Source organism: Centruroides vittatus, unplaced genomic scaffold (genome assembly GCF_030686945.1).
Source record: "Centruroides vittatus isolate TY-2023 unplaced genomic scaffold, ASM3068694v2 contig_766, whole genome shotgun sequence".
NCBI classification, from domain to species: Eukaryota; Metazoa; Arthropoda; class Arachnida; order Scorpiones; family Buthidae; genus Centruroides; species Centruroides vittatus.
Genome location: NW_027122495.1, coordinates 623,073 through 637,885, shown reverse-complemented (window position 1 = coordinate 637,885; position 14,813 = coordinate 623,073). Strand labels below are relative to the sequence as shown.

Below are 14,813 nucleotides of genomic sequence, written 5' to 3'. Positions count from 1 at the left end.
TTGAATACAGATACTTTATTATTAATTGTTTGCTGATTTGGAAAGTTAATAATCTTAAACTTTAGCAGATAATTTAGAATTAAGATTTTTTTAAATGTAAAATGTTTACAAGTAGATTACACAAAAATTGTATATAATTATTAAACATCACTTGAATATACATTACTATACAATTTGAAATATTATTTTATTAATAACACTTGCTAAATTGTAATTAAACTTGTTATGCTAATTCTCTCATATTTCAGATTGTAAGTATTATATATATCTAATAACAAATTTATACAAGGTCTTCCAAAATGAATGCTGCTATTTTTAATTATTGTAATTATACTAATTATTATCTGATGACATTGTTCATTAAAACACTGGAAAACTGTCCAAATTTCACATCTGTCCATTACAGTTTTTCAGCAGGGCAGCTTGCATTGTGCAACATGCATCCAACTGATGTTCAAATTCTTCACTCACTATGGCATATGTCATCACTCCTCTCACGGCAGCCACATTTTTACAGCTATTACTCTCATTACACAGTAACAAGTGATTTTGACTTTGCAAACTGCAGAATGCAAAATGCCTTCTCTGTTACAGACACATTTTCATTGATGGCACTTCCTAGATTTAAGAGATGACAAGATTGTAGGTGGGAGATGAAACTCAGATGGATGCTCTATCAATTGGTGTGTCGCATACTTTTCAGATAATAATTAACATTAATTAAAGTAATTTTAAATGGTGGCATTTATTTTGGAAGATCCTGTATATTTGACAATAAAAGTAATTATTTGTTATTTTTAGAGGAAAAGTGAAATATATTAACAATTGTGTGTATATATGTTATTGAATCAGTGATAATTTAGTTTATATATCTATGATAATTTTTTACAAAACACTTTTTATTTTTATTAGAACAAATGGTGAATCACTTTATCAGGTATTGGGTTTACCAAAAACTGCAACTCAAGATGAAATCAAAAGAACTTACAGAAAGGTATTTAATTTAAGTAGTTACAATATAATATAATATAATATACACTGAAAAATTTCTATAAAAATCACTGAATTTTCAATTCAAATAGTGTTTACAGTAAATTAAATTATATTCAAATTAATAGAAATTAATTAAATTAGTTAAATAGTTAAATTAATTAATTAATAGAATTAATCAGTTCTTAAAAAAAGGAAAAAAAAAATTATATTCAAACTGACAGTATTCAATTTCATTATTAATTGTATATCACATGACTATCATATTTTATATATTAGAATTTTTATACATTTACAATCTTAAAATCAATGAAGTTCATTCAAACACTTAAGAGAGAAAAATATAATCAAGTACAAATGGATCCTGAAAACAATGCTTCTTATTACATATTATGACTGGTAGAAACAATAAGAAACTATATACGGAACAAAAATAATAAAACAAAAAAGTGCTGAGCATGGCCAAAACAAGTCATCCCAACAAAGCAGTGAAGTTTCCATGTTTTACAAATAGGTAGCCAGAATTTTAGCCCATTCTCCATATATATGCAACTGCTGAAATGTTTGTGGTCTTCATTGGTCCACCCTCTGTTTCAACTAGCACTGCACGTTTTCAGTAGGTGGAAAATCTGAACTGTTCTCAGGCCAAGGAGTAGTATTGAATAATTTGTTGTACTGTACAAGATCTGGAAGAGGTTTATAAGCATTATTTTCTATTAGTCATCCTTATTTGGTTTGTTTCTATATGAATAACTTTCATTGGTTGCTGTTGATGGTATATTTGATCCATAAATTTGTGTGTGTTTTGCATATGCATTTTACTTTTCTTCATGTCATGGTTTATTGGGCAGTTAAATTTTGTCTTCAACTTTTTTGTCTATTTGGTTATTTCCCCATTTATAGGTTTAAGCAAACTTAACTGATTTTAAGATATAAAGTAAATCCTATTATACTAAATGTTGTGTGCGCACAAGTAAGAAAAATGAATAATTTGTCAAAAAACAGAACAGTTATAAGTATTGATTTAATAATGAATTTCAGGAAATAGAAAATTAATCAGCAAAGAAACATAATTTGGATAAAAATTTACTTTTGCTTTCATTGTTTTAATTTATTACTCAATGAATTTAAACAGAAAGTTCTCAGAATAAATATTTAACTTCTGCATATTACATACAAACTTGTAATTACAAATATTTATAGTAAAAAGTGACTTTTTAATTTATGAATCTCCTTCAAATAGTGTTTTGATGTACAATTACCTAACAGTAGTTTAAAGTTTAAACTAATTTTAAAGCTAACAAATATTTATATTTTTCTCTTTTTCAATCATTTCTTTGTATTTGTGCATTTATAATTATTTCTGCAAAAGATAAATGCAAGCATATTCTAACAAGTCATTAAAACAAACTATGAAAATCATCAGGTCTAAAGTTTTAACTGAATGAACAGAATTAAATTTGTAAGATGAGTTTTTAAGGATTATTGAAGAAATTACAGTCAGATACAATACTACTGTACAAATTATATCAAATTTGATAACTGGATGGATGAGGTGGTTAAGGCATCCATCTGTTGTTCTGAAGGACTGGGATCAAATTTGGGCAAGCAATTTAGGGAACTTTGCATGGGCAGTCTCTTCCAGCTATGTCAGGCCTTGTCCCTTACCGTCGAGCCACTTCCATTACGGGCCTGGCCAAATCCCTGAAGATTATGTAAAAGAGGCCCTCTTAGTATCCACAAGGCAGAGCACCAAAATGAAAGAAAGAAAACTCTAATTCAAGCTGATTATGATTGATAAATCTTTTGTTTTTTTATTTTGAACTTTAATTTGTAATAGATAAAAGTTTTTAATCTTAAGAATGTAATTTTTGCATAACATCTATTACAGGAACTACAGAATAAAAATAGTAAATAAAAAAATAACATAGATAGAAAATAGTAATAGTTTAAATTGTCAGTCTTCTCTGTGTAAGTACAAGATAGTCTTTAAATGAAAAGTATAGCAAGTCTTCACTTAATGTTGTTGATAGGTCTTGGAAATTGTGACATTAAGTAAAACTATATATAATGAAATCAATTGTACCATATGCTAAATGATATAAACAAAAATTAGGTTTTTTATTGAATTGTTTCAAACTTCCTGTATTTTAATTTCTATCTTACAGAATCAGTTTTACTGTTTTCATTTAAAAAAATGTAACAACAATAACTGTAAATGATTATAAATGTACAGGATGATACACTTGGGACTGTTACTTTGTTCAATAAATAATTGTCAACACACCTGAATTTTTGCCAAGCATAAAATTACAGTCAAATCTGTTTTTTGCGGGGGATAGGGACTGCATTAAAAAAAACTCATAAAAAAAATCGCACAAAACTTCACGAGGGGCTATAAAAATAGTTTTCACAACACAATTAAAAAAATATTTTTTTATGCGGTGAATAGGGACCGCATAAAAAAAGTCTCACGTAGAAAATAACTCGAAACCGTACGAAATAGAATTTATTGACAACAGATGTCAGCACTTGACTGCATCGTCTGATCTATCGTCTGTTTTACATATTTTTGTCCAGGTGGTGTTTTGTTGACTTAAAAAGTAAATAATTTCATTTTTCGCATATTCATGCAATAATATTACTATAATAAGTGCATTTATGCTATAATAAGTTTATTTAGCTATGATAAGTCAACGTGAGACATGACGAATCGCACGAGACTAGTCGCCAACTATACCGCACAAATAAAAAATCGCACAAATTAAAAATCGCACATAAAAAGAGCGCATAAAAACAGGTTTGACTGTATTTTATTTCTTAAATGTTTTCAGCCTATTTATTATAGGCCACCCTCAGGCTTATGATTACTGTTTCAAAATGGAACAAAACATTTTTCGAATAAGTTTCATTTTAAAGATTTAGAATAATTGTGTATATGAAAAAATAAATAAATACAATAAATAAATAACATTAAAAATAAAATAAAATAGCATAAATAAATAATCACCATATACAAGGCTAAGTATAAATATTACAAGTTTTAAGGGTTTTTAATCCCCATGCTATTTTTTATCATGTACTTCCATGCTGTTGGAAGCATATTAGCATCCTTGGCATTTTGGCAATGGTTTTTTATTTTACTTTTATATATTTCCATCTTTCCATTTCTAATGCAATGGTTGGAGATTGGACCATTTTAATGATTTTTGCCTCATCCCATTTTACATTCGCTCCTTCCGTTTGCACCATGATTGCTAAAATGGTGTTGTTGTGCCCTTTATTAATGTTGTACCTGTGTTCTTGCAGACGTATTGCTAAGTTTCTTCTGGTTACACCCACATAATCCTTTGCTACTCCTAATTGTTGATTTTCAAAGGGTATTTTATAAATTGTAAAAGCCTTACTGTTCTTAAATTCTAATATTATTGTTAATCGTCTACGTGGACTTTACTTATTAATAGGACTTTATACTGGTGTTTAAAGATTGGCACAGTAATGAGAGTTAGTTCAGGAAAGAACAAAATTTCTTTATTATATCACCTGTAGTAATAATTTCTGTACACATATTATACGTGTTTCGGGCTAGCATGCCCCTCATCAGCAGTATTACTACCGAACACTAAAAAGTAACAACAAAACAAATAAGTTACTGTATAACTTAAAAATTTCTTAATAAAATACAATTTTAAAAAACCTTATACTTATAATTTATTAAGAGATGATGCCTAATGCCTACCTCTAGTAACAAATTACTTAAAATTTAATTATTAATAGTAGTGAAAAAATATCCTGATGCATTACTACAATCGTTTGGCTTTGATTAATAATGTCTGATTTTGAGAGGTTTATATATATTAACATTACGTAAAAACATTTTTGTGATTTTTTTTCATATTTTCTTGATTGGAATTAACTTTTAAATATTTTTATAATAATAAATTAATTTTATTTAAAATTCTTTAGTTAGCTTTAAAGTATCATCCAGACAAAAATCCAAATAATCCTGAAGCAGCAGAAAAGGTTAGGTATATTTCATTATTTAATATTTTTAATTATTATTTTTTTAATTATAAAAAATTTCTACAGTTTAAGGTTGTCAATAATGCAAATTCTATTCTGAGCGATGAAACTAAAAGAAGCATTTATGATAATTACGGTTCATTAGGATTGTACATAGCAGAACAGTTTGGTGAAGAGAATGTCAATACTTACTTTGTTCTTACAAGTACATGGTGTAAGGTTAGTAAATTTATAAGTAGTTATACGAGAAATTTGGTTGATATTTCCTGTGTATTAAAAAATATTTTGTAACTATTGTTTTTCAGGCATTGGTAATCTGTTGTGGAATTTTAACTGGTTGTTATCTGTGTTGCTGCTGTTGCTGCTGTTGTAACTGCTGTTGCGGAAAATGTAAACCACCACATCCTGAAGATATATCTGATTATTCTAATTTGCAGGTATTTATGAACATTCAACAAATTCAACAAATATATGTGTATATTTAATTTTAGTAAAATAAATAACATTATTAGTTTTTTCTGTTATATAAAGTCCATTGTTTTTTCTATTTATCTTATTATAAAATTTACTTGTTAATAATTGACTGTTCTTTGTGAGAGTTTTCTTTGAATTTATTTTAATTAACCTGTTTTGAGAAGTTATAAATTTAATTTGTCAATAAATTGATAGTTGATTGATTATATAGTATTAACACTAAATCAAATGAGCAATTATTTATTGAGATCATCACGATGCCAGGCTGAAATTTTTAATTTATTTAATTTAAAATACTGTGTGTATAATATATATATCCCTATATAATAGCACATACAGTAATTTTTCAATAGATTTATACCAGTTACTTAATACAAAACTATTGCAACTGAATGTTTTTGGCCAGATGACAGATCGACTTCTGGTTTGTCTTGAGAAAATTTTTATTAATATATTCTTGAACATTTGTGTTAGAATAAATTTTGTCCTAGTTCTATCAATGCTACTAACACAGAACAGGAAAAGATGACTAGATTTGCTTTGTGTTCCTTGTTTAGTGGATGTCGTCAGATGTCGATTGTGAATAAATTATCAACAGATGTGGATTTGAAAATACAGGAGATTAAAATTATAATTAATTAACAAAGAACTCTATTTTAAATATAATAAAAATACACATTGAGGGGTAATGCTTCAGATTTTCGCATAATCTGTATTAATCTAATTATTTTTTATTTTGATTGCTTTTTGTCTGTTGTTATGTTTTGTATGTTTAGTGCTAGCACACTTTTTCCAAAGATGGATTTATCAAGGTGGATTAAACACAGAACAGAATACCTTGAGAGAAAGAGAGAATTTGCGGAGTAATTCTCTATTTTACAATATACATTTCAGACATAACAGGTCCCTCTTCACTCTTACTACATAGATCCTTTTTTAGGTGTATGTATACATACACCTAAAAAAATCTCTCATTATTATTTTTTCTCTTATATTTATAAATAATTCTAAAATTATTTAATATTAATACATTTTGTGTAGTTTGTATTTTCATATTGAATAAATTTTAAATTCTTTTATCATTTGAGTGTTGAATCAAATGAACATTCTTCATTTGATTATTTTATTTCTTATGCTTTTCATTGCAGTTCTAATATATTTAGTTTTCACTACATTTGATTTGAATAAAACTTTTTAACTTTATTTCATATTAATTTGATAAATTATAAATTATTGTAGATAATTACATAACAATTATAAAGCAAAGAACCTTTCAAAATCTAGAAAGGTTTAAGAATGAATGTTTTTGCCTCTTTAATAGCCATGGTCAGGTTCTAGACTAGCTAAAAATGTTTATTCTTAATCACTTTTCCTGAATTTTAAAGTTTCTTTGCTTTATAGCCATCATATTTATCCAGTATTAAATAAGAGGACCCTCTTATTTAATTAAGGCACTCATATAATAATTGAATCTGAGCAAATTAAATTCTTACTTTCCCTAGGATGACGAGACTGTTAAAACCGATCCTAAAGCACCAGTGACCGAGCAGCCGACCAAACAGGAAGACACAGCTATTCCTCTCCCTTCACCAACTAATAACCCCAATGCTACTGAGAAAACATCGTTGAGTAGCACGCCTCAGGCGACATACTCGACAGAAAAGATCTCACCTAGTCAATGATGATCGAATGCCACTCCTGGAATAGGCAAAAAAAATAAAATAAATAAATACCCTAAGCTGTTGGAAAATAGGTTAATTACATAGCACATAATGAAACAACAATTTGGATAAATTTTTTTAAGAACTGAGCATTTTAGATAAATGTCACAAGTTCTTGTATAAATTTTTGTGAATGTGAATTCTGTGATATATGTACATATATTTTTTATCAGTTGTATCAGTGCTTGTATTTTAAACTAACTGTTCTCTGTTATATTTAATTTCAGTCGATTTTTGTTTCCATTCAAAAGCTTTAATTTAGAATATCGATATGTCGCAGAAATATTTTTATATAATTTACCTCTTCCCTGATTATTTTATGGATTTTAAAGATATTTATCCCCAGAAACATTCCCATTTTGAAAGTATGCTGTTTTTTAGAAGTTATCTAGTTGATAACACCAGAAAAAAATAGAGAAAATGCAATGCCTTATCTGTGTATTGTAAACTACTGTTTGTCATTTTGATTTTTAAATGTTCTAATTTTTTAAAATAATTGTATAACTTTACTAATTCTTTAACAAATATTAATACAATAAATAAAATTTTGTATTTATTATAATTCGAGTATAAAATTTTAGGTTCTAAAAAAATTTTAGTTGCTTATAGTAAACAAGAATGTCATTAATATAGGGATCCTAACTATTAACTTGCAACTACAATAATCAAAATTTTTATTTGTAGACTTATCTAGAGTGATAATTTGTTATAAACTAGATTTTAATGGTATTAGATTTATAAAAATAACTTTTTTTAATATAAATATATATTTTTTATTTCTCGGGGGGATATGATTAGGATTTTGAAACAGATTCAGAGAATTCATAAATGAATGCAAAGAAAATGTTTGAAGATAATATTAGGAAGGTATGTTAAAATAATTATTTATTGATGCTGAATTGCAAATTTTATATAATTATTAATTTTTTTTTCTACATTCCATAGAGTTGCAATTTGATTTTTCCCATTTCTCTTTTTGTAGCTCTTTATATTAACATTGATATGGTACCATAGAAGCAGAATAGACAATTTGATTAATATAAGTTTGTATGGGACCATATTATAGCAATACTCTCAAATTAATTTATGTAGTTAATAACTATTAGCTGTGTTACGACTTTAATAGAATCCTGCTTACGCATAATTCATACTAATAAATTTGAGTACCATAATAAACATATTATTTTCTACATAATTTGAATTAATTTTAACAGTAGAGAGCTATAAATATAAATAAACAGTATTCATTTATTTTAAATTTAAAATTAATCTCTGAGAATCTCATTACTAATTCTTTTAATGCTTTTTTTTTGACACTGATTACATACTATTAATTTTTAATCATTTATAAGAAACTTTACCATTTACATTTACAAACTTTATCGTAATATAAATCAAGTGCTTTTTGATAAATAAATAAATGTAATGCTGTTTAATATCAGAAATAGCAAAATAATCTTTTGCAAAGCAAACTATTTTTCTGAAGATAACTTTACAAATCAATTTTTCATATGCAGCATTATTTAAAATAGTGCAGTGTTCATTCATTCGAAAAAAGTGCCATTTAAACTTAATAATTGTAATTACATTAACTAAAATACTTGTAGTAATGCTATATCTCTGAATAAAATGGTGATATATTAAATTAAGTGCAACTGTTGACCCTAAACATAATATACTAATAGGGGAACTGATGCTCCAATAATTAATTTTATCTGTTGCTGTCAGCTACAAAATGAATTTTATAATGAATGCTGACAGATTGGTATTGCTTAAACCTTTATTTACTGACCATTTATTCATTAATTCTTTTAGGGAGGTTCCGCCTGGCTGTGTTGATGAACTTTAAGTAAGGTATTCTTGTTTGTTGAAAAATTTGGCACAATATACTTAACTTTATCAATAGTATATGCAGTTTTAGTTGTAACCAGTGCTGCTGCCTGCTTCTGGTGGCTCTACCTTGACGACACCTTTGTTTTACCCTAGATTACCCTAAATTGAGAAAATTCTCCGAGCTTGAGCTCGTGCTCGGATAACAAAAAATAAGATGAATGATTCTATTATGCAGATCCTTGTACTAATATTATGAAATAATAATCAGAACAATTATTATTAAAATTTTTAAAAATAATGAATTATCTGAAATGTCTTAGGATTTTTAGGCTTTAGGTATTAATTTACATCTGTTATGGAAATAATTGATGGTTTAGTTTGGTAATTCCAGTGAGAAAAATTTGACTGGACTTTAGACTTAGATATATTTTATAATTATTTAATGAATGCAATTATTTAAACTTAATTTTAATTAATTCACTTTCAACATGTGTTGTGTATCTTAGCTGAAGTTAGAAAATTAAATAAGCCATTCAGTTGATTTCAAACATACTTTAATATGTAAATTATCAGTTTTAAAATTAGTTAATGTATATATATTTGTGTTTTAACATTTGTTTTGAATGTTCAAATGAAAGCACAAATCTTTATTTCTTTAGCTTCTGTTGTCCTATCCTAAAACCCTCTATTTATAGTGGAAAACAGAATAGTTTTCGGCTAAAACTTTTTTTGGCAAAACTTGTGGTGCAATGGGTAACAGCATCAAATCACTGGGCAGTTTTACCCTAGATTTACCCTAAACACTATCCTAACATTACCAAGAGATTGAAATTACCCTAGAAACAGCAGCACTGGTTGTAACATTATAACATCAATAAAATTTTAAGTATATTGTGCCAAAATGAACTTCACATAAGATAAGATGATAAAGAGAACAAGTCTAAGTTGTGGTAAATATGAGGGAAATAAGTATCATACTTTCAAGTAGAGACAAACAATAACTTCTAATGGGTATTCACACATTAAAAGTTGCAATCTGATATTTTTAAATACTAATTCTGCAGATGTTCTAACATACACCTTGGAACAAATGAATTTGTTTCCAAAATCCATTAAATTTGAGTTTGTAAAAGCAAGGTCAACAATGTGTAATATATGAAAATAGTAACAGTATAGAGAATGAATCTTTGTCTAAACACACCATAATATAGCATTACTGCAATAGGTGTTAAATAAATTCTAAAAGTTCACACAATCAAAAACTTAGAACATCTTTAGGATTACTAGCATTTACTGATTATAAACTACATCTCTTTCTAATTTACTTTGTGTAACAACACCTAGAAAAAATGTTAGAATTAATTAATTATAGGTGTAATTATTATATTTAATCAGTTTATGCTCTGACTTTTTCATTGACAAAAGAATCCAAATTAGTTTTCATTAATTTTCCACCTTTGACATTCCGTATGACTTAACAGTCCTACTAGTCTTATTACTATTGATACTCAGAGAAGTGTCACAATGTATTTGTTTACAACTGAACTCGTGTGTACACGATGCCACCATATGTATTTTTATCTTGTATTTGGAACATTTTGAAGTTCTATCTTCATATTTTTAAACAAGTAATCAGGATTCTATTATTGTAAAAAAAAATCATTTAGCATATCATAATTAAGAATGCAATTTATTGTAAATATTTGAACTTGAGGTGGTTCTGCGCATTTAGTATTCACCAACTGTCAAATAATTGCCTGTTTGTCCTCTTTGATTCGGCATTGTACTGATCAGGAGCAGGAAACAGCAAATACCAAGTATCGGTCACAAGTAAATTGTCCGCACTATTTGGTATCAGCCAAGCATTTGGCATTCAGCAAATACCAAACGTATGGAGTTGCCTTTACACTAGTTTGAACAAAGAATTAGTATAACAGTTTTATAAAGTTTTTTATCCTGTTGCACCTTATATATATATATAAAACTAAACTCTATGTACCATTTGTAAATTCAAATTGTACATCACATAAGTGTGTGCTTAATTATAAAACAAGTATTTGAATTTGTTTCTTTAATTTGGTTTGTTTTTTTTTTTTTTTTTTGCTGTATATAACTATATTAAATGCAGTTAATTCAGAAAATAAATTTATTCTGTAGCCGGCAGTACAGCATTTATATATTAAACTGTTAGCAAAATATGGCAAAACTATTTGTATTTTGTTTGCTGTGCATTACTTTGTAATATTTGTTTAAAAAGTAATTTAAAAACTGGTATCTTTTTATGTAAAGAAGTTTTTTAAAAGAGAGAATTTCTACTTTTTCATAGAATTAAAATTATTGTAATTGAGGTTGATTGAAGCTTGTTCCATGACCCGTTAGCCGAGAGTGATAAGTGCCTGATTTCGATACAAGATCATTAATCAGCATGACATTTATTCCACTTTTGTATGAGATAAAAATGAAATTTTCTGGAATAAATTCTTTTTAGTATGTTGTTTAGATCTCTTGAAATATTTTATCATATCTTTAATTTTTTTCATAGTTGGCGTGGATCCAGAACATTAACAATTTTTATTTTATTGTAAAAAGTCTGAAACTGCATGAATAAATATTAAAAAGAATTTTTTAAATTTCTTAACTAGTGAATTTATATATAATTATTAAATTTTTACTGCAATCAAATTATGTTTTTAATGATATAAATACTTATAAGAATTGTGTTTTAATATAAATTTAAAGTCTGTTTTAAAAGGAATAAAAATTGTAATTATTGAATTACAAAACAGTCTGAAAATGTTATAAAACTTGGCACCAAAATATAATAAATAATCCAAAAAACTGCTAATATTACAAAAAAATATTTAAACATGAAAATTTTGACCCATCAAACAAACTTTTTAAACAAAATGGAATACTTTTATGTTTTAAAATGCAAAATATTAAATGGAATTTACAGAATGGAATATTAAATCATAACATTCAAAATGCAATGGCCAGATAGCCAAACTGCTGAGGTGACAGCCCACTGCTCTAGTTGACCTGGATCAAATCTGGACGGGTTGAAAAACCTCAGGAATTTTTCAGGGGTGGTCCACCCAGATACATTGAACCCTCTCTCTTTCCACTTGGCCACCCGATTGTAGGCCTAACCTAATCCATAAAGGGCTTGCTAAAAAAGTCCCCTTACTTTCCAAAGGGTGGAAGGGATTAAAATAATAATCAGTGTCAAGAATAGCCAAAATTTAGGCAAAAGCAATTCATTTTTAAATACTATTTAAGAACCACTGCTTTAACCTTTCTGCAGTGGGTTAGTCAGGTAAAATGCTATCATTATGTAGTGGAGAATAAATGTGGGAAATTTTTTAAGTATTTTCTCATGCATTTTTCTCATAGCCATTTCGGAAAAAAATTTTTAAACAGTTATGTCTAGTAAAAAAAGTTTTTTTTTATTGTCACATAAATCCTTTATGTGAATTTTTTTGGTGGTAGTTTTTGGATAAAAATAGTCTTTTATTTAGAGTTACTTTGTAATATTAAAAAGTGAAAACAGAGAAATTAATGAGAAAAGTTTGCAAAAGTTTGTTTTATCAGTATTTATACGAGTATCTAGATAAGATTGGAGTCTAATAATCATTTAAAGTTTACAAAACCAAACTTTTAATTTCAAGATACCAAAGTTACACTTTATTCAGTATTTAATTGGCTTGCTGTATGGTATCACAATGTGAATCAGATTATATGGTTTACAGAGACAGATTCACATTGTGGTACACCTTATTCAGGCTTAGGCCATTCTGTGACCATACAAATGAATAAATCATTCTAAATTACAACACAGTACCGAATTGCGCACACACTTAATTAATAATTTAAATGATGATTACCAAAATAAGAGAGATAATATCTCTAAATACAGAGTGCTGGAAGTATTTTTTTTGCTAAATTATCGAGAGAAAACACAGTTTTAGTACTGTTACAATGTCAATTTTATAATGAAATTTCAGATCAACCTTCGAACAAATTTCAAAATTCTATTCTACATGCTACCAAGCAAGTGCAAAGAAAGGAATTTTGAAATTCTTGTACTGAGTTCAATCTGAAGATGTGGATATGGACAAATTCCGAAAAAGTTTATCAAAATAGTTAGATTTCTAAAAGAATAGTATAACAAAGTTTTCAGTTGTAAATTTCTTGATTAAAAATGGTGTTGTGCTGTGAAAAGCAATATATAAATCTTAGTAATGTAAGCAACATCAGACATACAAGATCTTGATCAACTTTGATCTCATCAACAAACATAATTGAAGTCTTAAGATTTGAGTTAAGGATTTTGGCATCCTCTATTATTAAATTTATTCTGCATACATTTAAATATATGATAAATTTCGTATTATTCAATATATGTGATAGTTTAGTATGCTGTTTCATAAGTTCTTAAAATCTTGAAAATTTTAAATTATAATGGTTCCTTTTTTTAACTATATTAAATGTATCTACTTGGTGCATTCTTTTTAGCAATGCTGGCCAATTCTTTGCTTTTAATATAAAGGTAACTTTTTCTTACATTTTCATTAAATATATCGGTAGGGGAGACAAGGGAGGAATGGGACACTTAAATTTTCTGATCTCCTATTTATTTATTCTAATTCTTTATTTGTCCCCAAGTGAGAGTGGCTGCACTTGTATTTTCTTATAAAATGGCTGATGAATGTTTCAATAGAAGAGGCTTTAAAGAGAAAATTACATTATACTGCTCCAGGTAAATATTAATACTAATATCTGATGTAATCTAAAATTTAAAGATAACTTTTAGTGCTTAATACAGGAATTGAAAGCAGTATATTAATAGTACAATTTTGTTATATTACTTTCTTGTTATTTCCACTGTATGTCTAGTTATAGCAAGTATAATACAAAACCTCCCAGTAGGGAAGTCTGGGACATTGCATAATAGGGAGTAATGGGACAGTGTCCCACTCCTCCCTAATAATAATTTTTCTGATGTGGTGTTAAATTTTATAGTCTTTGTTTTTATTTTCAGGAAAAATGCCACATAAATGGAAGAAGAAAGATCCAACAAAATCAACACCAGCCAACAGTGTGTTTATTCTTCAAGCAGTGAACATGGTGTGTGACAAGGGAAAGAGTATAAGGAAAGTTACAAAAGCCACGAATTTATCAAAATCAGCACTAGCAAGACATGTAAAAAATTTAATAGCATTTCTGACAAGGAGTCTAGTATTCCAGTCTAACCACATTTATGGAATGGTTTTCTCTGTGGAAGAAGAAGCAAAGTTAAGAAATTACTTGCTTAGTGCAAGTAAAATGCACTATGGCCTGACAACAGTGCAGGTAAAATTTGGCATGCGAGTTTGCTGCTGCCTTGAATAAAACATATCCCAGTTCATGGAATTTCAATAAAACTGCAGGATATGACTGGTTCAAGGGGTTTATGGGACGTCATTTACAGCTTTCATTGCAATTACCAGAGGCCACTAGCTTAGGAAGAACTACTAGCTTCAATAAGAATATTGATGACTTCATGGACAAACTGAAATCTGTTTATGAAAAATATATTAATTTATCTGCATATAATGTCCAATAAATATTTGCAGTGATTGTTGGTTCATTTTCTTATGTACTGTTAAATGTTGATTCACAGTATTCTAAATAAATTGTTTATTTATAAATTACGTAGTAAAATTTTCTTTTAATACCTCAAATCAAGCATTTCAAGGAAATACTGCTGTAAAATACTATGATACTTTACAG

At 27.6% G+C, this 14,813-nt stretch overlaps 1 protein-coding gene across 2 annotated transcripts in view; it reads left to right on the top strand.

The window, feature by feature from the left end:
* Positions 1-9,263, top strand: part of LOC136981503 (dnaJ homolog subfamily C member 5-like) — a 37,256-nt gene extending 27,993 nt beyond the window's left edge. Inside the window, exons 2-6 of one of the 2 annotated variants that reach the window (XM_067277811.1) lie at positions 913-994; positions 4,957-5,013; positions 5,080-5,232; positions 5,319-5,450; positions 8,007-9,263. In XM_067277811.1, coding sequence (XP_067133912.1) covers positions 913-994; positions 4,957-5,013; positions 5,080-5,232; positions 5,319-5,450; positions 8,007-8,036 — 454 coding nt within the window. In that variant the 3' untranslated portion in view covers positions 8,037-9,263. The other variant, XM_067277810.1, reaches the window with a different exon arrangement.
* Positions 9,264-14,813: the final 5,550 nt, after the last annotated feature.